The 23183-nt window shown below is 50.1% G+C and overlaps 1 protein-coding gene across 2 annotated transcripts; it reads right to left on the reverse strand.

The window, feature by feature from the left end:
* Positions 1–308: 308 nt before the first annotated feature.
* On the reverse strand, positions 309–22176 carry DEF6 (DEF6 guanine nucleotide exchange factor). Of its 2 annotated transcripts, none has more exons than XM_060021315.1 (11): positions 22050–22176; positions 10842–10982; positions 10006–10191; positions 7770–8006; positions 7533–7679; positions 4172–4280; positions 3686–3984; positions 2440–2606; positions 2121–2319; positions 1066–1156; positions 309–895 (listed from the first exon to the last, which is right to left on the reverse strand). In XM_060021315.1, the coding sequence occupies exons 1-11, from the start codon at positions 22143–22145 to the stop codon at positions 672–674; spliced, it is 1896 nt and encodes a 631-aa protein (XP_059877298.1). In that variant the 5' UTR covers positions 22146–22176; the 3' UTR covers positions 309–671. The 2 variants fall into 2 exon arrangements, with proteins under 2 accessions (XP_059877298.1, XP_059877300.1); XM_060021317.1 differs by lacking the exon at positions 22050–22176 and adding an exon at positions 17466–17500.
* Positions 22177–23183: the final 1007 nt, after the last annotated feature.

The following is a 23183-nucleotide window of genomic DNA, read 5'->3' on the forward strand; positions in this document are numbered from 1 at the left end:
CAAGGCATAGAATATACATTCAATAAACACTTTCGGGTGATACCAATAATAGTGCTTGCTCACGTGCTGAACACTTAATCCTCAGAACAATCCTGTAAGGTAGGTACTATACTATCCCTATTTTGCCAACATGGGAACTGAAGCACAGAGAGGTGAAGAAGCTTGACCAAAGTCACCCAGTTGGAAAGTGGCAGAGTGTACTTTCCTAGCCACTGCATTATACCTTACTCTTTCTGGGACATATAACTGGACTTGAGGGAAGAAGAGAGAAAATGGTAGAAGAGACAGACTATAGACCTGATGCATAATTTATCCCAAGAGCTGATTTTATTTGGAAATGTGCCTCCACAACTTGGTGGCAGTCTGGGGACAGATGGCCCCTGGCTTGCTTGTTGACTCTCTTTCCCAGCCTAGGGCATAGAGTCCTTTGGGTTAAGGCACAGGGTCGAGTTCTCAAGGATTAACATCCCTGACAGCCTCAGTGGTCTGGGGCCTGGGGCTGGTGCAAAAAGATGAACCAGTTTCCATTCTGGACTGTTTCGTGGTTGGAGGGCCTGGGCCCTTGGCACCAGGACTGTAGCTCCTTCTTCTGCAGAGGCTGGTGTCACCCACAGGCCAGCTGTGGCCAGGTCCTAGTAGGCATGAGGTTGGGGTAAAGAGGCTAGTAGAGGTTAGTTTTCTGGTGCTGGGTCCACTTTATCTTCCTGAGGGGCAGAAGCTGAGATGGGCGCCTCTTCCCCACAATTGAGGGACTTCTGCTGCTCACTGCTGCTGGGTGAGGGGGTCTTGCTGCCGTGGGATCCCCGGTGAGTCAGGCGTTTTAGGGAGGAGTCACGGCGGGCAAGTTGAGGGGCCTGGAAGCCTGTGAAGGAGCTGCTGGTGGTGGGACGCTTGTCTAGGAGAAAAAAGGCAGGTATGAGGAAGGAGCAAGGTGCATGCAAAGGGGGAGAGGAGAACCCGCTGACCTGCAGTCCTGTGCTGGCTCGGTAGATCTGGGGGTATCCCTTCCACCCTCCCTTCTCCATCCCCGCTCCAGGGAAAGCTCCAGGGTCTAACCCTCCTCACCTCCAGGTTCTATTGGATGCATGAGCCGGTTCATCTGGACATTCCAGTGTTTCACGTTCGTGCTGGCCTGGCGCAACTTCCGCTGTGCAGCCTGTGCAGGCAGGACCAGGGAGGAGTGGGTCAGAGCCACCCTCCAAGACAGAGAGTCTTGACCTTTTCAGGTTCACATGCCCCTTAGGATCTGACAAAGGCTATTGATCATCTCCCCAGAAAAACTCATGTATGTTCATAAAGAGTTATGAAATCATTAAGAACTCAACTCATAATGAGTTGGCGTCGAATTTCAGGGGACTCACAGGCCCTCAAAGGGTCAGAAATAACCATAGTTTCCACTTATTAAGCAGCTAAGATGTACTAATATCTTATTTAACTTCCAGAGCAGAAGTTAATAGCAAACAAATTCAAAAGAGGTTAAGTGCCTTGCCCAGGGACATACACGGAGCTCTGAACCACTGCATTACACCACCTTCCCAAGACCTAATGCGAAAGCCTCTGCTCCAGTGTTCACTCAGCCATTAGCAGCGGTTGTGGGGTGGGGAATCATAGAGGAACTTTCCCTTTTTTTGATACTTATTTCTATGTTTGAATTTTTTACAATGACCATGTAGGCCAACAAAGCAAAATAAAATAATCAATATTAATAAAAACAAAACATCAAAAGTTAAAAAAAAAAGTCTTCTATGGAGATTCAGGCTCCAAAGAATGGAGCCAAAGTACAGGGACAGCAAAGTAGGGGCTGGAAGAGTAGGAGGAAAAATTTTTGCCCAGATTAATAACAATGATAAAAGTCATAGCTAAGGTTTCTTCAGTGCTTACTACATACTTAATTTCACGTGTTATCTCATTTAATCTTCGTAGCAATGCTATTATCAGTCTCCTTTCTCAGATAAGGGACTTGGAACTCAGAGAGGTTAGGCAACTTGTCAGAGGTCACACGGCCAGGCAATGATGGAGCCTGAGGGATAGAGCTTGAGGGAAGGTTCCAGAGCCTGTGCGTTAACACGCTCACCCTCGTTCACCTGGCAGCCTCCAAACTGCTCCACCCCAGGCCTCACCTCCACATCTTCGTCGGCTCTCTGCCGGTTCTGTCGCACCTCCTCCAATTGCTGCTGGGCCTGCTGCAGGGAGCGGCTCTGCAGGGCCATCTCCTGCTGCAATTCCTGCTTCTCCTGCTGTGCCCGCTCAATATAGCGCTCCTGCTCCTCCTTCAGCTGCAGCAGCTGCTTCAATTTCTCCTCCTCCTCCTCCAGCAGTCTGCCAGGCATCCACTCTGTCACCTCCAGAGCCAAGGCACCTCGCAGGTGCTTGGCAAGTGGGGCGGGGTTGGGGTCAGGAAGTCAGGGAGGGGAAGCAGAAAGGGCCCCTCAGTTCTACCTGGTCTGGGCTAGGCGCACGGCCTCCTCGTCTTGCCGAGCTTTCACCTCCAGTTGCAGGGCCTCCTGAAGCCTCTGCTGCATCTCCTCTAGCTCCTCGATGCGCTGCCGCTGCCGGGCAGCCTCCTCCTTCTTCAGCTCCATTTCAGCCTGCATGGAGGCCCTTGCCTGCTCGGGAAATGGAGCCAGGTCAATGGGGGCATGGGGGAGAGAGGCAGCAGGTATGCTGCTCCTTTCCCCAGGGCTTTGCTAGGCCAGCCCAGCTACTTATCTCTGGGTGAGGGTCTGGGGAGTTCCTTCATGTCAGCGTTTCCTGATCTGATCCCCTCTGCAAGCCTGACTAATTCAGATAATGATCAGTGAACTACATGGGGGAAAGGGGCTCAAGTCATCCCCTTTTTAGCACCAGACTTAATAATTATTATTATACATTATAATATAACGTTTTATAATTATAATTAGGGTAGTGCTTGGAAGGGAATGACAATAATTATAATTGTTATAACAATTATAACTCGAAGTGTTTCCTTAGTTGATCCTCCTTTCCATACCTCTATAAGCCAAGTTCTATTGGCATCAACATGTCACAGGTAACTGAGGCACAGAAAGGCTGAGTAACTTGCCTGGGATCACACAGTTCCTAAGAGGCAGAGCTGGGATTGAATCCACAGTGTCTGACTCCAGATCTAGATCTCTTAAATCCTAAATCTAATTGCCTCTACACGCTTAGTCCACCTCCACATTCATCCTGCCTTCCTCCCATCCTGCATTCCCCAAAATGGTTTCATTATAAACTCAGATCAAGTCTAGTCCAACCTAGTCCAGCCTTGGTCCAAACTCATCCCCACTCACACCGTCTTTAGCAGCTCCTCTGTCCAAGTCCCGCCCCCAGCCAAGGTTTCTGAGCCAGGTCCCACTCTACACCTAGCACTCAGGTCCGACCCTCCCATTTCGTAGGCTCAGGCCCCGCCCCCTTACCATCTCTCCTCTCAAGCCATCCCTCGGCCAGGTTCCTTATCCCACAGGCCCTGTTCCTGGCACAGTCCCCGTCCCATACCCATCCTTCAAGCCCACAGGCTCTGTTCCCAAAACCCCTCAAGACAAGCCCCGCCTCCACTCGCATTCCTCAATGCGTGGCTCCGCCCTCGACCAAGGCTCCGCCCCAGGCCCCGCCCCCAGTGCTCAGCTCCCAGGCCTGACCGCACCACACCCCTCAGCCCACCGCCTCCTGCGCTGTGCTGCCCCACCTGCTCAGCCTCGCGCAGCTGGCCCTCGAGCGCCTGTTGCAGCTCGCGGTGCTGGCTGCGGCGCCGCTCCTCCTCTTCCTGCAGCAGGCGCTCGGCCTGCCGCTGCGCCTCCTGCAGCAGCTCCAGCTCCTGCAGCTTCCGCTCCTTCTCCTCCTGTAGCTGCTGCAGCCGCAGCACCTCCTCCTCCTTGGCCGCCCGGCGCCGCTCCCGCTGCTCCCGCTGCTCGCGCCGCTTCTGCTTCAGGTCCTTGTGCAGCGACATCTTCCCCTCGGCCTGCAGCCGGATCGCCGTCTGGATGGCTGCGGAGGGAGCGGGAGGGGCTGGCCGGGGGCAGGGCAGCCTCGAGGTGACCCACCGCCAGAAAGGGGCCTTAGGAGTTGCCCGTGTCCAGTGCCCAGCCTCCCGCTGGGCAAAGTGCTGTCACCCCCTTTCACAGGTGAGGCGACTGAGGGCCAGCCAGGTCCAGGCCACCCAGCGAGCACTCACCAGCCGTCCATTCCTGGCGCTGGCGCGTGTCTGAGGCGCTCATCTCGTACGTGCGGGAGGCAGTCTTCACACAGAACATGCAGCGCTTCCCTTCTCGGTCCGGCAGCACCTGGGAGAGGGTGGACGGTCCCAGACAGGCTGGCTTCACTGGAGTCAGGGCCACACCTGCCCCAGGGGTGCTGCAGCTCCAGCCCCTACCCCCGCTGGCTGGCCATCCTCCCCGGGCACCCCTCCCACTCTGACAGGAGCCTGCGTGGCCCGGTTTGAAGGTTAGTTATGGGGATACTTGTGTGCCCACAGCTCCGTATCCTTTGCTCTTTGAAGGTGGGACTGTTCTCTTGGTATCTCTCCACGGGGCCTAGCACAGAGGGATCACTCAGTGTTTATGCAGATCACGCTGGAACATCTCCCATGACAGGGTCCTCACTATCGAGACCGTTCATTTCCACAAAGCCCTGCCTGTTGAGAAAGTTCTCCATTCATTCATTCCACAGATATTTTGTAGTGTCTACTGAGTGCCACTCATTGCTCTGGGCCTTTGGGATACTGAGATGTGCCTAACAGACCAAATCCCTGCCTTCCCTAAGCTTACATTCTAGTGGAAAATAATAGCTATCACCTACTGAGCTTCATGTGTTCTAGAGTCTGTACCAGGCGTGGATTATTAGCTCCACTTTACAGAGAAAGAAGCTGAGGCTCTAAGAGGTCCAGGAACTTGCCCAATTCACACTGCCTATTAGTGGTGGAGCTGGATTTCTGCCTAGATCTGTGCTGTTTCCACAATGACAGCTGTTTGCCTATGTGACAAAAATGGATAGAGCCTAGGATGACTATAATAATAACATTTTTTAAGGTAAAATGAAAAGTGTTGGTGATACATTGGAACTTTCATACACTGCCGGTAAGAATGGAAGATGGTGCAACCACCATAGAAAAGTCTGGCTGTTCCTCAAAAATTAAACATAGAATTAATGTATGGTTCAACAACTCTACTCCTAGGTATGTACCCTGAGAAAAAAAATATATCCACCCAGAAACTTGTACCTGGATGTTCAAAATAGCATTATTCACAATAGCAAAAAGATGGAAACAACCCAATATCCATCAAAGAATGGATAAACAAAATGTGGTACATCCTTACAATGGAATATTATTCAGCCATAAAAAGGAATGAAGTCCTGATTCATGTCACAACATGCTTGAGAACATTATGCTAAGTGAAAGAAGCCAGACATAAAAGGACAAATATTATATGATTCCACTTATATGAGGCACCTAGAACAGGCAAATTCATGGAGATAGAAAGCAGAATAGAGGTTACCAGGGGCTGGAAGGAAGGGCGGATGAGTTATTGCTTAATGGGTACAGAGTTTCTATTTGGGATGATAAAAAAGTTTTGGAAATAGATAATTGGGATGGTTACATGTGAATGTACTTAATGCTACTGAATTGTAACACAAAATGGTTAAAATGGCAAATTTCATGTTATGTATATTTTTTCACTACAGTTTTTAAAATTGTTGTTTTAAGCCTCTAAAACAATGGACAGAGTCAAGGGAGGAAAAGGGATGGGAAGGGAGAAAGAATAGGGAGGTATAGAGTTGCCAAAGGGAATGGAATTTGGGTGAAGGAGAAAGAACTTCAGAGGAATTTTAGAAAGTTTTGCTGGGTAGAGTGAGACATAAGCCACTCCTCTGAAATCTTTAGCAAAGTCCACATTATTCACCAATGACTTTAGTATTTGATTTGCAGTTTGGTTTTTTTAAAAAAAGTGCTGACATATGGAATCTAAAAAGGACAAAACAAATGAACAAACATAACAAAACATAAACAGAGTTATAGATACAGAGAACAAACAGGTGTGTTTGCCAGAGGGTAGGGGGCGTAGTGAGAGGAAGGAAGAAGTTGAGGAAGATTAAGAGGTACAAATTTCCAGTTGCAAAATAAGTGAGTCATGGGTGTAAAATGAATAGTGTGGGGAATATAGTCAATAACTATGATTACATAGTTATCTTTGTATGGCGACCTATCATAACTAGACCTATTGTGGAGGTCAGTTTGAAATATATAGAAATACCGAACCATTACGTTGTGTAACAGGAACTAACACAGTATTGTAGGTCAATTATACTTCAAAAACAAACAAACAAATCCATAGAAAAAGAGATCAGATTTGTGGTTACCAGAGGTGGGGAGGGAGGTTGTTGCGGGGATAGAGGGAAGGTAATTGGATGAAGGTCATCAAAAGGTACAAACTTCCAGGGCTTCCCTGGTGGCACAGTGGTTAAGAATCCGCCTGCCAATGCAGGGGACACGGGTTTGAGCCCTGGTCCGGGAAGATCCCACATGCCGTGGAGCAACTAAGCCCATGCGCCACAACTACTGAGCCTGCGCTCTAGAGCCTGCGAGCCACAACTACTGAGCCTGTGTGCCACAAGTACTGAAGTCCACACGCCCTAGAGCCCGTGCTCCACAACAAGAGAAGCCACTGCAACGAGAAGCCCGTGCACCACAACGAAGAGTAGCCCCCGCTTGCCGCAACTAGAGAAAGCCTGCACGCAGCAATGAAGACCCAACGCAGCCAAAAAATAAATAAAATAAATTTTAAAAAAGAAAAAAAGGTACAAACTTCCAGATATAAGATATAAGTACTAGGGATGTAACGTGCAACATGATAAATTAACACTGCTGTATGTTATATAGGAAAGTTGCTGAGAGAATAAATCCTAAGAGTTCTCATCACAAGATAATTTTTTTCTATTGAATTTTGTATCTATATGAGATGAGGGATGTTCACTAAACTTATGTGCTTATCGCTTTATGATGTATGTAAGTCAAATCATTATGCTGTACACCTCAAGCTTATACAGTGCTGTATGTCAATTATAGCTCAATAAAACTGGAAGAAAAAAAAAAACTGGAAGAAAAAATAAAGTGTGTTACTTTTCTAAAAGAAAAAAAAAATTGCTGCCATGGCTGAGAATAGCCTTGAGGTACCCAGTACCCAGGCAACTGACCCTTGAACAATGCAGGGGTTAGGGGTGCCAAACCTCTGCCCAGTCAAAAATCCACATATAACTTTAAAGTCAGCCCTCAGTATCCTGGTTCCACATCTGCAGATTCAACCAACTGCTGATGGTGCTGGCTGTACTCCTGAATGTATTTATTGAAAAAAATTCACATATAAGTTCCAACTTGTGTTGTTCAAGGGTCAGCTGTATCTGGGTTGCACTCATCTAAGCGGGAATTTGTCACTGTGGCTTTTCCCATTTACCCTCCTCCTGACCCTCTTGCCTTCACACTGCACTGGAGCCCCTCTGAGCCTTGAGATGTGCTTTACCCCCTCAACTGTCCCCCTCACCTCCACGCAGCACTGCGCATCCAGCAGGATTGTACCCCTTTTCTCCTTGCACTCTTCACTCCCGAAATAGCAGAGGCAGCTGGGCTGCAGCTGGAACCAGCGTTCTGCCCAGTTCCTCCTCAGATGCCCTCGCTTCCACAGGTAGCCCTGCCAGCCAGAGCAAAGTCAGAGGCATCACTGCCCCCCCCCACCTTCACCCTCCTCGGGGTCCTCCCCTAGTTCCCAGCCTGGCCTGACCTGCTTCAGGACGTCTTGGATGAGTTCCTGGTAGACCTCGTGGATGGCCATGCTGAGGGTGTCTCGCCCCACGCCTCGCAGACAGCGGCCTGAGTTGAAGAGCTCCAGGAACTGCCAGACGCTGAGCCCGCTGGTGCTCTGGGCTGCCTGGGCCTCCTGGGCCAGCAGCTCCTCCAGCTCACCCAAGCCCACCTCCAAGCTCATGCTGCTGAGCACCTTCTTCAGCAGGTATTCCACCTGGAGCGGGGGAGGGAAGGCTTGGTGGCTGCAGCAGCCTGTGGCGCTGGTGCCAACACCAGGGGGTGCTCCCATCAGGCGCCCGGGGCCTGGGCAGAAGTGACCAGGGACAGGACGGTGGGGTAGGGTCAGAGGACAAAACAACTAAACACTGGAGGACACCTGAGTAGAGATTTAGGAGGGAATCCTGGAGCCCCAACTTCAATTCAGGCATCCCCTCCCCAAGCTCCAGTCTCACTCCTTCCTGCCTTGAATTAAGGGCAGGGTGAGGTGGGAGCTGAGGGGGCCAGGGGCCAGGCCGAGACAGCAAGTCATAGAAAATGTCAACAGGGGAACAAGGGTCCTCTCATCCAATACCCTCACTTTGCAGATGACAAAACTGAGGCTCAAAGGGGAAGGGGGCCTTCCCTGGTGACGCAGTGGTTGAGAGTCTGCTTGCCAATGCAGGGGACACGGGTTCGAGCCCTGGTCTGGGAGGATCCCACATGCCGCAGAGCAACTAGGCCCGTGAGCCACAACTACTGAGCCTGCGCGTCTGGAGCCTGTGCTCTGCAACAAGAGAGGCTGCGATAGTGAGAGGCCTGCACACTGCGATGAAGAGTGGCCCCCGCTTGCCGCAACTGGAGAAAGCCCTTGCGCAGAAACGAAGACCCAACAACACAGCCAAAAATAAAAAATAAAATAAATAAATAAAAAATGATAATAAAAAATAAAGGAATTCCTTTCAAAAAAAAAAGTGCGGGGGGGGGAAGTGACTTGCTCTGAATCATACAGCAAGTTGGTAGCAGCCAGAACTCAATTCAGATCCGCATCCCATGATTCCTTATTCCAAGCCCCAAGCCCCAACCTTAGGGATCCTTCCCCTATGGGAGGGCAAGGGGATTGGAGGTGGAGTAAGCAGAGCAGGGACAGGAAACCTGTTACAGAGGAACAGGAAGTGGTGGTTGGGGTACCTCCTGCTGCAGTTTGTTCACACTGCATGTTGATCACAGTAGCAAGCAGCTTTCTGACCTCTGAGAGGCCACCTCATCCTGACTGGCAGGAGTCTGACAAAGATGCCCAGCCAGCCAGGTGTCTGTATAGATAGACACATGTCCCTCGACTGCCCCAGCAGCTCCTTGGGAAACTCTCTGCAGGACTTTCACTCTGGGGGCTACTGGGTCTCTGCTGGGAGTGGGGCGGGACACCCCTCACTCTTCAACAGAAGCAAGGGCACGAATCTGAGCGCAGTTAGATGTGCCAGGACTTCTTGTAAATACGGTGGATCTCTCCCCCACGTACCCTACTCTAAAGACCTAAATTCGCCCTGGTATCTTCGCAACCACCAAAAGGGCTAAAGGGTCAGGAGAAGGCTGAACGGACAGGGGAGAGAGGAGGGGGAGTAGAGGGAGGGTGCAGGGTGACTGGAAAAGGGGGGGCATCTGCCCTGGCTTCACCCATGAGTTAAGGAGGTAGAGGCTAGATTCTAGGCCTCTACTCCCAGGATGCCTTCTCTGGGGCCTTGAGGTGAGTCTGCCCAGGCTCTCCCCTATATTGTAGAAGATGGGAAGAGAAAGTCTGAAACCAGGGGCAGACTTGGTTGCACACTTGGAGTGACTGGAGAGATGTCCCAGGAAGGTCTCTATTCCCCTAATAATAGCATCCTTCTCAGGTTGCCACAGTGCCTAAAATCCTGCCATTTGATTTTAAATGTTCTCATTTTTAAATGCCCAGTCATGTATCAGGCATTCACACCTCTGTGTAAATAGAATTTGCAGATCATTTTCCTACTGTGAGAGCTAGCAGAGCCTTGAAGGAAGTGTAGTTTTTGACCTCCTGGGAGAAGGCATAATTGTTCTGATATGGACACTTCTAAGCATCTGGAGACAGATGGGTGTGAACAGGTCCCAGGGTGGGGAGGTAAAGAAGAAAGGGGATGTGGGAAAGTATGGAGGCAATTTGGCCTCCTTCATGGTTCTGCTAAGGTCTGTCCCCAAGTGATAAAGTCCCTGGGGCTTACCTCATCAGGAACCATGATCAGAGGGTACTTGTCCTCAGACAGGAAGTTGAAGAGGCACCAGAGGCGGAAGGCATCCTGATTGGAGAGCATGCTGTTCCCGTTGCTATCCACCTGATAGTTCTTCTTGGCCGTGAGGGTCCAGCACAGCTCATCAAAGTGCTCCTTAACGAAAGCCCCCTCCTCCACCTGCCACCAGGCCGGCAAGTCAGCTGAGAAGGCTGCCCCGTCCCTGCTCTACCACCCAACTAGGCTCCAGCTGGCTTCTTAGGGTCATCTATTCCCCTGCTCCCCACACTGCCATGTTGGGGCTCTAACTTGAGGAGTCCCTGAGCTGATGATCAGGTAACTAGCTGACCAACCAGCCTGACCCCAGCCCCCAGCCCTGCTACTGCCACCACTCCCTCACAACCACTGCCCCCAAGTCCCCTGCACACAGAGAAACTCAGGTCCCTCAGCCCAGGGAGAAAGAAGGGGAAGCCCAGGAGGGAGTGGACAGTCAAGGAGAACCTGAGAAGACAGTGACAGCTGGGAGAAGCAGGGGGGACAGCACTTGGGGGAAACTGGAGAGCCTTTTGTAAAAGTTACAGCTGGAAGCTAGGCAGGGATGGGGTGGAAGGTCGTGGGAAAGGTGGAGGCTAGGATAGAGAGGAGGAAGCTTGAGAGTGAGTTAAGGGGAGCCAGGAGGGCGCAAGTGGCTGGGAGGTGAAGGATGGAGATGGGAGAGCAGGGGTGGACAGAGGGGACAGAAATGGGGTTCATAGGGAGAGGAGTTGGGGTGGCAATGTATTAGGGTGCTGGTCAGGTTGGGAAGTGGGGAGAGGTTAGAGGGGCCCCACCTTGTCCAGGATGTACTTGTTGAGGTAGGGCATGTACCCCTGGCTGGACACAGGGCCATCGTCATCATCTCGGAAGTGCTCCTCCAGGGCCACAGGGTCGTGAGGGATGTGCAGGACGGTGTACAGGTTGTGGGACAGCACCTGAGACAGAGGGCAGTTTGCCTTCCTGAACCCCAACCAAAACTGGGCCAAAGGGCGGCTCCCACCTCCTCACTTGTCCCCACCCCCATTCTGGCTGAGTCTTCTGCATACATTATTCAATTCAATCATAACTAAAGCTTCTGTATATATAGACACAATGGAATGTTATTCAGTCATTAAAAAAGGAATGAAATCTTGCCATTTGCGACAACACGGATGGACCTTGAGGGCATTATGTTAAGTGAAATAAGTCTGATAGAGAAAGACAAATACCATACAATCTCACTTATATGTAGAATTTTTTAAAAAGGGAAAAAAAGGTGTTCACAGATACAGAGAACAGACTGTTGCAAGAGGTGTGGAGCGGGGAGGTGAAATGTGTGAAGGTGCTCAAAAGGTACAAACTTTGGGTAAGTCATGAGGGGACTTCCCTGGTGGTCCAGTGGTTAAGACTCTGAGCTCCCAATGAAGGGGGCACGGGTTCGATCCCTGGTCAGGGAACTAGATCCCGCATGCTGCAACTAAAAGAGCCTGCATGCCGCAACTAAAGATCCTGCATGCCACAACGAAAATCCCGCGTGCAGCAACTAACACCCGGCGCAGCTAAATAAATGAATACAATAAATAAATATTGAAAAAAAGTCCTGGGGAGATATAATATATAGCATGGTAACTATAATTAACAATATTGTATTGCATCTTTGAAAGTAGCTAAGAGAGTAGGTCTTAAAAATTCTCATCACAAGAAAAAAAATTTTGTGTAACCATGTATGGTGACAGATGTTAACTAGACTCACTGTGGTGATCATTTCACTATATATATATATATATATATATATATATATATATATATATATATATATGATCATTACGTTGTAAACCTGAAATTAAAATGTACATTATACCTCAATAAAATCCAAAAAACTAAAACTTGTACACTTGCTATGCACCAAGCACTGTGCTCAGCACTTTACATATACTTCACTTAACCCACATAACAAGTGTTTATATCCTCATTTCACAGATGAAAAAAAACCCTAGGCTCTGAGACATTAAGTAACTCACCCAAGGGCACAGGGCTGGCAGAGCTGGGATTCAAACCAAGGCGGCCATGCTCTTTGCCACTTCGTCAGGCAGGTATGTGCCCTTTCTGCAGACAAGGATGCCGAGGCTCAACCGACCCAGTAACTTGCCCAAGGACCCACACTGAGCAAGAGCCTAGGATCCAAATCCAGCTCTGCAGATCCCAAGGCTCAAGGGCAGAAGCCTGACATCTACCATCAAAGACTCAGGCTGCTGTGTGCCTAGAGTCCAGTGTGTCTGCTCCAGGAAGGGCATGTGCAGTTCCAGTCACTGCCCTTCTAAAGATGGAAGGGAGCTGGAGAGGGAGCAAAGAAGGGCCACGGAAAATGGTCTGTGGGATGTGGAGGACAAGGCTAAAGGGGATGGCGGCCATGACAGTACAGAGGGGAAATGGGTTGGTTAACAAACCCAGGATATTAGAACAAAGATGTTGAAGCTTGAACGAGGAGATCAGGAAAAAGATAAAATTGTCTTGGGGTAATTCTGTTATAGCACTTATCACAGACAGCGTGAATGATTAAAAATTGTCACCTAGTATGTGCCAGTCACTGTATGAGGTGCTTTCTATACCCCACGTCTAATCTCGGCAACCATGATATACAGACATTATTATCTCTGTTTATCAGATGAAGATGCTGAGGCTTGGACAGGTTACGAGTAACTGGCAGAGTTGAGGTTGCAACTGGTTGTTCCCGGCTCTGAAGGCTGCTTCCCCATTAAAATATTGACCCTGGGGCTTCCCTGATGGAGCAGTGGTTAAGAATCGACCTGCCAATGCAGGGGACATGGGTTCGCGCCCTGGTCCAGGAAGATCCCACATGCTGTGGAGCAACTAAGCCCATGAGCCACAACTACTGAGCCTGTGCTCTAGAGCCCACGAGCCATAACAACTGAAGCTTGCACACCTAGAGCCTGTGCTCCACAACAAGAGAAGCCACCGCAATGCAACGCCTGCACACTGCAACAAAGAGCAGCCCCCGCTCGCCACAACTACAGAAAGCCCGCGCGCAGCAATGAAGACCCAATGCAACCAAAAATAAATAAATAAATGTATAACAACAAAATATATATATATATTGACCCTGAGCCTCATTCCCCAACTATATAGTGAACTCTGGAGGCCAGGTCTATGTTCATCTTTATGTCTCACAGCACCTATGTCCTCTTCTGCACACCAAAGGCAGTCAATAAATGCTGTATTTAAGGGCTGCTTCCACCACCAGCAGTCCACCTTGGAATCAGCTCCTCTGAGGCAGAAGCTGGCAACATCCTAGAGATGGCGTGTATACCAAGTCTTCATTTCTTTATTCTCTTTTGTGAGAGGAGGGGTAGAAGGGTTTGAGACTTCTTCCTAATGTTCTCCTGGGCCTCAGGTTCAACTCAGCAAAGTGGGAAGTAGGGGGGGCCCAGCAAGGGGATTGGTGTATCTCTTTTCCCTCCTTTCCCTCTGGACAGCCATCTCTGATCCCCACCCCAACGCTCATTCCCATGATCTTCAAATTAGCTCATGTGCCATCTTTGGTTTTGCCTACTCTTGCTCTAAAGGACATCTGAAGTTTCTTCCTGATGAACTCTGCCCCCCTCCCTTATTTTGGTAATGGAGCCTTGATTTTCCTTTGAGAAGTAACTCTCCCCCATTTTCAATATCTGTGGTATTGGCCATTTGCACCCCTACCCTACCTGGCTGCAGAGGTGGGCACATTGGAGTCGTGGTGTTTGGTTCAAGGATGCACATGACCAAATCTAGGCCAATGAGAATCATCCCTGGGATTTTTGCTTCCTCTAGTGGAGAAGAGGTGTACTCTTTCCCATGGGTATACATGGAAAGAGTTAAGCTGTTAGAAGATAGAGGTAGCTGACATTTTTGTCCCTGTGTGGGAAGTACCTGCTTAAGAATAAAGCTATCAGTGAAGAAAAGCAGAGTCAAGGTATAAAGAGTCATCATTTAAGGACCTAGATCCAGCCATGCCTGAAGCCAATACTATGCTTGGAGTTTTGTTGGTTATGTGAGTCAATCTATAACATCTCCTTTAAGTTATTTTGAGCTTGGTTTCTGCCACCTATATGCAGAGAATACATGATTAATGCATCTGTGGTCATAGGATACCAGTCCACACTCTAAGAGGTGCCACCACTCCATGCTTAGCACTTAGAATCCAGGGTGACCAACACAAGACAAATACCCACTTCTGAAGAGATAGGTGTTATTCTAAGAGTTTCACATATTTCTACCTGTTGCCTCCTGGCCTCTTTTCAAATTACCCATGTCTTTATCTTTCTTCAAGCCTCCTAAAGCACCTCTTTGAGGAAGCTTCCTGCATAGCCCAGCCAAATGGCTACACTCCAGTGAAGCGTGCGGGGGGATATGGAAGGCCAGGAACCTTCACTTTCTAGTTATGAGGGCTTGGATAAACTCCTTCACCCCCTGAGCCTCAGTATCATTGTCAGTGAAACAGGGGATAATACCCACCACGTATAGGGGCCGTGAGGATGGAGTGAGATATATATATAGAGAGAGTGAGAGAGTTAGCTCTGCACAGAACAAATATAAGTTCCCTTCTCATATAGAAAGTGCAATTTTTTACCTAACAAATTAGCAAAGATGCAAAAGACTGATACTATCAAGTATTGAGGAGGTTGTGGAGAAATGGGAACTCAAATGCCCCACTGTTGAGATGTGAACTGGTAGTCTTTCTGGAGGGCAAGACTGTATCAAAAATAAAATTGGGCATGACCCCAGCAATTTTAATCATCTAACCTATAGATGCTCAAGAGAACAGTTACCTGTACAAGAATGCTCACTGAAGCATAGTTTAGAATAAAAGGCATTGGGAACTTCCCTGGCAGTCCAGTGGTTGGGGCTCTGCGCTTCCACTGCGGGGGGCACGGGCTGATTCCTGGTCCTGGAACTAAGATCTCGAAAGCCGCGGCATGGTGAAAGGAAGGAAGGAAGGAAGGGAGGGAGGGAGGGAAGAAAGGAAGAAAGGAAGAGAGAAAGAAATGAAGGAAAGAAGGAAAGAAGAAAGGAAGGAAGGGAGGAAGGAGGGAAGGGAGGAAGAAAGGAAGAGAGAAAGAAAGGAAGGAAAGAAAGGAAGGAAGGTAGGAAGGAAGAAAGAAAGGAAGGAAGGAAGAAAGAAAGAAAAAAGAAAGAAAGAAAAAGAAAGAAAGAAAAAGAAAGAAAGAAAGAAAGAAAGAAAAAGAAAGAAAGAAGAAAGAAAGAAACGGAGAATAAATGAGGCACTGGAGACAGCCCAAGGCTCCTTCAAGAGAGGACAGGTGGGCTTCCCTGGTGGCACAGTGGTTGAGAGTCTGCCTGCCGGTGCAGGGGACACGGGTTTGTGACCCGGTCCGGAAAGATCCCACATGCCGCGGAGTGGCTAGGCCCGTGAGCCATGGCCGCTGAGCCTGTGCGTCCAGAGCCTGTGCTCCGCAACGGGAGAGGCCACAACAGTGAGAGGCCCGCGTACCGCAAAAAAAAAAAAAAAAAAAAAAAAAGAGGGGACAGGTACACCAAGTCATAGACCTGTGTGTGGTTGAAAATTTAACTTCTGCCACATGTGTACTTATGGGCAGGTGATTTAACTTCTCCAAGACCTTAGTCTCCTCCTCTTTGAGGAAAAAAAGGCGCCTGCTCCACAGGGTGTTTTAGAATGAAGAGCTTAGCACAGCACCGGGTACATAGTGCAATAATAGAAATTGCTTAATAAAAGTTGTGAGCTATTTTTATTATTATATTTGTATGAACAGACATGGAAAGATATGCATACTATACTGGCAGGTGGAAAAAAGCAAGCTGTAGAATGAAATATTTGTAAAATAATATGTGTGCAAAGATTATGCTGAACCATATTAAACTGCTATTTTAGTAGGTCAAAACAATCAAACATCAGCAATTTCATATAGTTCAACCTAGTAAGTTTATTTGTACATAGAAAAAATTTAGAAGACTCAGCAAACTGTTAACAGCTATCACCCTACCACTCTTCCCCAGGGAGGGGAGGCAATTTCACATTCTTTAACACTATTTTTGTCTTTCAATTTTTTTAACCAGTAAAACATGTTTTACTTTTCTAGTAAATTTCAACTTCTTTAAAATTATATTCTTCGGAACCAGGAGCATATATTGTTTTCATGGCAACATTTTTAAACTATAGAGATTAAAAGACAAAGGGTGCCATTAACCACTGTTATTAATGTACCCTGCTATTAAGTTGCTCTGTGATAATGTTCTTTTGCTGTTCCCTGTTGGTGTGAGCATTTCTGGGTGTTCTACATTCCTTGAGGGCAGCAAAGACTCTAATCTCAACCCTGACTCCAGAGCTCAACACAGTGTCCCCCACATTGTGTTAATCAATGTTTTTGACTAACTCCTCAAGTCTAACTTAAATGCTGCAGTGGTTTCCCAAGGTTCTCAGAGTAAAATCTCAGAGTCTTTCCAGAGATTTTACTCTGTACCTTCTCTGACCTCATCCCTCTTGCTCACTTCTCTCCAGCCCCTCTGGCCCCTTTGCATTCCTCAAGCACACCAGGCACACTCTTGCCTCAGGGCCTTGGCCCTTGATATTCCTTCAACCAGAAACATTCTTCGCCCAGGTCATGGCTCACACCCTCTCCTCCTTCTGATCTTTACTTAGGTGTCACCTTCTCAGGGAGGGCTTCTCTGACCACCTTACTTAAATCTGTAATCCTATCCCCTCTACCCCCCACAGTAAGGATAGGGATATCTTCTGCTTTATTTTCCTCCATGTCATGTATCACTTATTTTATCATCTGTGTTCTCTGACTAGAACGTTAGCAACACAAGCGTGCGTTTTTTTGTCTGTTTTATCCACTGCTGTATCACTGGACCTGGCATATAATGGATACTCAGTAAATATCTACTGAATGAACCTAAGTGCTTCAAGGGGAGAAGCAGGAAAAATACAAAAGTCAGACGGACGTGGACTGAATCTCTCTGAGCACATGAACCTCGCTGGGGCTCAGTTTTCACATTTCTAAAAATGGAGTTCAAGGAGATGATGTACAAATTCCCTCCCACCCCAGGATAGAACCTGCCACCCAGCAGCACACAGTTATCTGAGCTGTTCCTCTCTTTGGTTCACTGGCCCACGCTCTCCTCTAAGACCTTCCTCACCTGGACATTTTGCCAGGGGAATCTGAGGAGACCAGGGCAGAGAGGCTCCGACCCTGTTAGCCATCAGGTGTCAGGACAAAGAGGAATTAAAGGCTCTAGACACTCAGGGCTCAGGGCCTCTCCCCAGAGAGCTCAGCCGACCTCAGACTGCCAGGCTTCCTGTGCCTGGGTGCGGGTAAGGGCCGGGGGTGGGGAGAGAGTGTGACCAGAGGAAGGTCATGCTGGAAAGGAAATGGCAGGAGTGGAGGCTGGCTTGCGGAACTCACCTGCCGATTTCAATCAATCCTTAGCCCTGGAGGCAGGGCTCTCATTCTCCTCCTTTTACAGAGGAGGAAACCAAGGCTCAGAGAGGTGGAGTGTCCTCTTGCTCAAAGACTGATTCTAAAGCCCTAGCTAGATCTCTGCTACATTGGCTCAGGTTAAGCATCAGAATCACCTGGGGAGCTGGTTGAAACTGAAATCTGCTGGGGCCCGCCCAGACCTACTGACTCAGAGTTTCCGGGGTGGGGTCCAGGTGTCTGTAGTTTTCACAAGCTGCCATTTGGGCTCCCCCAGAGAGGATTCTCTGTCTTCCCCACCCACCCAAGCAGCCCCTGACCTCTGGGTTGGCAGCCATTGACCTTTAAGAGGCTTCATTTATTCACTGTTTCCTCTGGAGGCATGTTGGGGGTGTGGTTCTCCCCTGGGGGCTTGGGAGTTTCCTAAAAGCTCCAGTGCAGCAATGTAATGGGCGCCAGGCCCATGGTCCTGTAGTTCTCAGACTTCAGGAGTTGACGCAGATACAGAGGGTATGGGAATCCATAAAAGTACCAAGCACTAACTACAAAAAGAATGACTAATTTCTTTCTCCTAGCTGGCCTTAGTCTTTCTCCCTCCCTCCCCTCTCCCTTCCTTCCCTTCCTTCCTTCCTTCCTTCCTTTTTCTTTCTTTCTTCCTACCTTCCTTTCTTTCTTTCTTTCTTTTCTCTTTCTTTCTTTCTCTCTCTCCTCTCTCTCTCTCTCCTCTCTCTCTCTCGTTTAGATGGCCTATAGTCTTTAAACGTAGCTAGGTGCTAAGTAATTCTTTTAAAATATATAGATCCTTTTTAAGAGTCACTGAATGTATTTTTCTCAACCAGTGGGGTACTAAAGCAAAACTATCATGAGGGAGTAGCACCAGGAATTTTAAAAGATGGGAATCTCTGGATTAGCTGTGTGCCTGCTGAGAGCAAGAAGGGGCTTGGAGGGGTTGGCTGTCAGCATCAAAGGAAAGACAGAGGCTCAGAAAAGGGAGAGGAGAAGCTGCATCAAGGATCAATTTCACCTATTTGAGGTACTTTGTTAAAATTTATTTTCGGAGGCTAGCCAGAGAGCGTGGTGATCCCCAGTTCAGCCCTCAGGCTTTACAGATGAGAAACCAGAGGTTCAGAGATGGGCAGTGACTTGCCTAAGGTCACCCTACTGGGGAGCAATATAGGCCTCAGCTTATATGGCTCTGAGTCAAGTGCTCTGCACATCATTGAATCATCCTCCCCTTCCTCCACACTGTAGACTGAGGAGACCAACAGCAGGCAGGGGTCGGGGCAAAGCTGAAGACCCCACTCTTCAGATTCTGGGACTGGAGTTGTTATTAACTTCTCCTCTACCGAGGAGAAGGTGGTTGTCCCTCTCCAGAGGAGACACAGCCCGAAGCTCAGAGGCTCTTGGTGGGCAAGAGACCCTCCCTGGGCCCCAGGACTGCCCCGAGTGCCAATGAGAGGCTCTGGGAGACCTGACAGAGCCAAGTAGGGAAGGCCCTAGTTCACCCTCCCTGCCTTCCCCCTGCTCCTGTCTGTCAACGGGAAGTGGTGAGCCTCCTAGGATCCCCACTGAGACGCACTGCTCCAACCACGCGCCCAATCTCGGGACCCTCACCCCAGCCCTGGCAGTCAGGGAGTGGGGAAGCCAAATTCTTAGCTGATCATCCATGAAGCCTAAAGCCAAAGCTGCTCCCGGAGGGAAGATGGTATGGCCGTTAGGAAACCCATCATTCCCAAGGCTCGCCTCCCTGCAGCCCACTGTCAGGATGGGAACTCACTCCTAAAGCTCTTTAAAGAGGGAGATTCTGAGGACCCTGCCAAAGCTCACAGTCCTGAGAAACTTTGTGTTCAACCTAACTCCGTTCTGGGCAGAAGTGCCATTCTTATTGATCTATTTTTATTTTTCTCAACCCACCTGGACAAAGGCTATTGTACTTTCTATAAGAATTCAGAGAAGGGGCTTCCCTGGTGGCGCAGTGGTTGAGAGTCCGCCTGCCGATGCAGGGGACGTGGGTTCGTGCCCCGGTCCGGGAAGATCCCACATGCCGCGGAGCAGCTAGGCCTGTAAGCCATGGCTGCTGAGCCTGCGCGTCCGGAGCCTGTGCTCCGCAACGAGAGAGGCCACAACAATGAGAGCCCCGCGTAAAAAAAAAAAAAAGAATTCAGAGAAGAAAACTCATCTCATCTCTCCCCCAAGCCTTCTCTTCTTCAGAGAAAACAATCCTGACTCCTTGGGGTACCTCTCAGAGCACTTGCTGTTCCTCCTCCTTCTGGCCTCATCACGGCTTTGCCCAGGACAGCAGGTGGCAGCCTTTCTACCAACGCATCAGGGGAGAAGTGGTGACTGTTGCAGACAGACAGCCTGCTCTGGGCTGGTGCGGGTCTCCTGCCTCTTCCCAACTGAGGACGCCAAGGCCAGAGGCAGTTTTAGCAAGGACAGGCTAACCCCAAGATCTCTTCCCTTCTCACCAAGTCTTCCAGTGGAAGGAGTGTGCCCTGCCCTGCGGGTCTGTGTCTCATCTGCTTCTTCCTCTGCCTTCTGGCCACTTCTCTATTGCTCTTTTGCCTTTCCGGCATCCCCACCCCCAACACTATCACTACTTCCTCCCATTCCAGTATCTAGCACTATGGGCTTGAAGGAGAATTGCCTTCCTTATCTTCCTCTCCTATGACATGGGCCCTACCATTTATGCCCCACCGGCCACTGGGCCTGAGGCTCCCACTGCTAGCTCAGATTCCCAGAGTGGACAAGTTTTCTGTCAAGTGGGCTGAAATCTACCATTGATCCTGTGGGACCACAGAGGCTGCTGGCAGTGGGCTCAATGTGAGCTGCGACGCGGTACAAAGACAGCAGATGGTTCAAGTATGCAAGCTCCCCAGGCGATCTTCCTTGCAAATACTCAGCCTGTGGGGGTGGGGAACAGGCATCCACCCAGTTAGAGGCCAAGACAGAGGCTCAAACTAGGAAGGCTTACTGCCTGATTGGCCCAGGAACCAGAGAGCCATGGAGTGCTGTATCTTCCATGTATGAGAGGCTTAGAGAGTCTGGAGGTGTCATAGGGCCACAGGTGATGGAGTGGTAGAAAATGGAACCTTGGAGACAACAAACCATGGAGGTTGGGATTGTTCCTGGAAGATGTTAAAGGGGCAGAGTGGGAGGTGGATGCAGGACATGGAGTTTCCACAAGGACAGATTTTGGATGATCTGCTTTTCCTCTGTCTATACTGAAGACCTCACTAGATTACATAACCTGCAATAAGACAATTTAAGTAGAACGTAAGGAAGAACCTGTCTGTTGGGAGATTCTCTCAGATGATCAAAAGTGGTAGTGGATTCTCCTTCCTGGGGGAGCCAAGAATCACTTACTGGATGCTCACAAGTCTGGCTAAGGGGTCGATTATGGGATAGGACCAGTTTGGGACATCCAAGTTCATCGTGTCCAAGTTCAAAAGTAGGGGGATGGAATAGGGGTGGGGTACAATGCCTAACCTGTCCCATCCGTCTCTCCCAGGTTTCCAGGCACCTCCTAGCTCGATCAATTAGAATGGAGGTTTCCTTGAGACTGCGCTCCTCCTCTGTGGGGGGTGGGTGGCAGGGGAGATGCCAGGATACTATGGCCTAGCCTCATGCCAGGCACGTAGCTGGTGCTCAGTAAATATTTGTAGAGTGAATGAATGAATCCCTAAGGCAGATCCCAGAGGGCTGACGCCCACCCTGCTCCTGACTCCCCGCGTTCCCTGGCTCCAACGGCCTAGGGCCTTGTTTCTTCCCCACTAACTAGGGTGAAGGCAGCACTAACGCGGGGCTACAGGAAAGAAGGCGATAAACTTTTTGGTCCCCCAGGAATTATCTAGGACCAAGCATGAATTTCAGGGCAATCACTGATGGGGCTCTTCCTGGGCTCTGATTCCACCCCTTCCCTACTCGAGTTCTCAGGGTCTAAGGTAAGTTTCTCAACCTGGCGTGTACGGTGTGAAGCGGGTGGTGAGCCAGGCAGCAGTATAATGGGGTCTTCAGTCCTTGCCCCTTCCCACCTCTGTCCCACCTGGGAGGCAAGGTCCAGGGGAGCTGCTCTCCTGCGAAGGATGACTGAGCTGGCCTGGTTTGGGGCTGCGAGAGGCTCTTGAACCCTCTCTCTCAGCTCCGAGAGGAAGTGACTGACAAGCACTAGCTAACTGTCTCTCTTCAAAGCCAGGAGGAAGCGGCAGGAAGGAGTAGGGTGTGTGCCCGAGCTTGACTCTGGGGAGACGTGTGCTCGTCACACGGAGTCTGGGATGCAGCTTGGCCTGTGGCCCTCAGAACCCCATGATGGCACCTCTACTCTCCCGAGAGTTGGGGGCCAGGGCTCTGGGCGATGCCCCTGCACACACCTCACTGGGGCCTCTGGACAGGGGGCAGCAGCATCCACTAGGCCATGTTGCCCCAGTTCCCCAGCACGGGCCCTCCCACCCCTCCTGGGTCCCTGGCTAGCTGGGTGCCCCAGGAGGAACACAGGGTTCAAGTCTAGCTTCAGGCAGCAGGGGCTGATGAGACGTGTCTGCCGGCCTCCCCTGCGCCCCGGGTGCCCCTCACCTTGAGCTGGGACTTGGAGACCTTGCCGCTCTTCTCCACATCCAGCGCGGTGAAAGCGTACCAGACGGACTTAAGCAGCTCCTTGCGCAGGGCCATGGCTGAGGCGCCCGCCCGGCCCAGGGGCGGCTCTGACACCAAGATCCGGTTTCAGGAAATGCAAACGGCTGCAGAGACCGCAGAGGGGCCGTGGTGCAGAGCAACAGCTCCACCTGCCTGCTCTCGCGGGCTCCCCACACCGGCAGGACCCAGCCGGTTGCTCTTGCAGTGCTCAGCGGCACCACTCGCTGCATGGGAACTGGGGTCCAAGCCCTGGGGAGCTAGAGCTCCAACTCTGATCAGCCTGGTTCCCCGGGTGTGAGGCCCTTTAGGGGCCTCCTCAGCCCCAGAGCCTCCCGGAGCCTTCTGGGCTCCCAGAGGCAGCTTGATGAGGGAAAAGCAAGCCCATCCCGACTTTGGAGTCAGATAAAAGGGGGCAGGTCCTGTACCAATTCCACACTTAGCAGGTACGAGGCTTTGGATAAATAACTTAACCTCCTTGAGCAGTTTCTCATTGGTAAAGCAGGAGAAATACTCACCTCATAGATTGTAAAGAGGTCTGAGAATGAATGTAAAGCACGGAGTAGGCAGTGGATAAAGCATTTCTTTTAGGACCATCTAACATTACTGTGGTGGTAGGGCTCCTCCCAGGTGGAAGAAAACAAAAGGCAACAATACAAACTTGGAGGAGGAGCTGGGCCAGGGCACCTCTCCAGGCCACGAGGACTTGGCACATGATCGGCTGCCTCCCCATCCCCTAGGCTTTGGTTCTAAAAGGCACCCCGAGCATTGCCCACTCTGGGGCCCCCACTGGTCCTGACCTAGAGATTCTGAAGCTCATGGGGGTGAGGCTCATGGTGGGGTCCAGCTTCAGGGGTGCCTGGGAGCAGGAGGCTGGCGATTCAGGGCCTTCCACATCAGTGCTTCCGTTTCTTTAGATCCAATACCTGTGAGGGCTGGGGCATATTCCTGCCACGAACAGTGGCCCTGGACGTTGACGGAGCCTGCTCAGGCAATCGAGACACCCCTCCCTGGGGTCATGTCCCAGCTCCCCCTGCTTCCAAGGAGCTGGTGGCCCAAGAGTAAAAGACCTTGCTA

This window comes from Delphinus delphis, chromosome 10, assembly GCF_949987515.2.
Source record: "Delphinus delphis chromosome 10, mDelDel1.2, whole genome shotgun sequence".
Classification (NCBI taxonomy): domain Eukaryota; kingdom Metazoa; phylum Chordata; class Mammalia; order Artiodactyla; family Delphinidae; genus Delphinus; species Delphinus delphis.

What these genes read in the sequence shown, in the direction of transcription:
- DEF6 (XM_060021315.1), bottom strand. Translation starts at nt 22,145, where the DNA reads ATGGCCCTGCGCAAGGAGCTGCTTAAGTCCGTCTGGTACGCTTTCACC. An exon ending in TGATCATGGTTCCTGATGAG is followed by an intron (nt 8,007 to 10,005) that starts GTAAGCCCCAGG and finishes CCCCCGCTCCAG; the next exon opens with GTGGAATACCTGCTGAAGAA. An exon ending in GCGCCAGGAATGGACGGCTG is followed by an intron (nt 3,985 to 4,171) that starts GTGAGTGCTCGC and finishes CTCCCTCCGCAG; the next exon opens with CCATCCAGACGGCGATCCGG.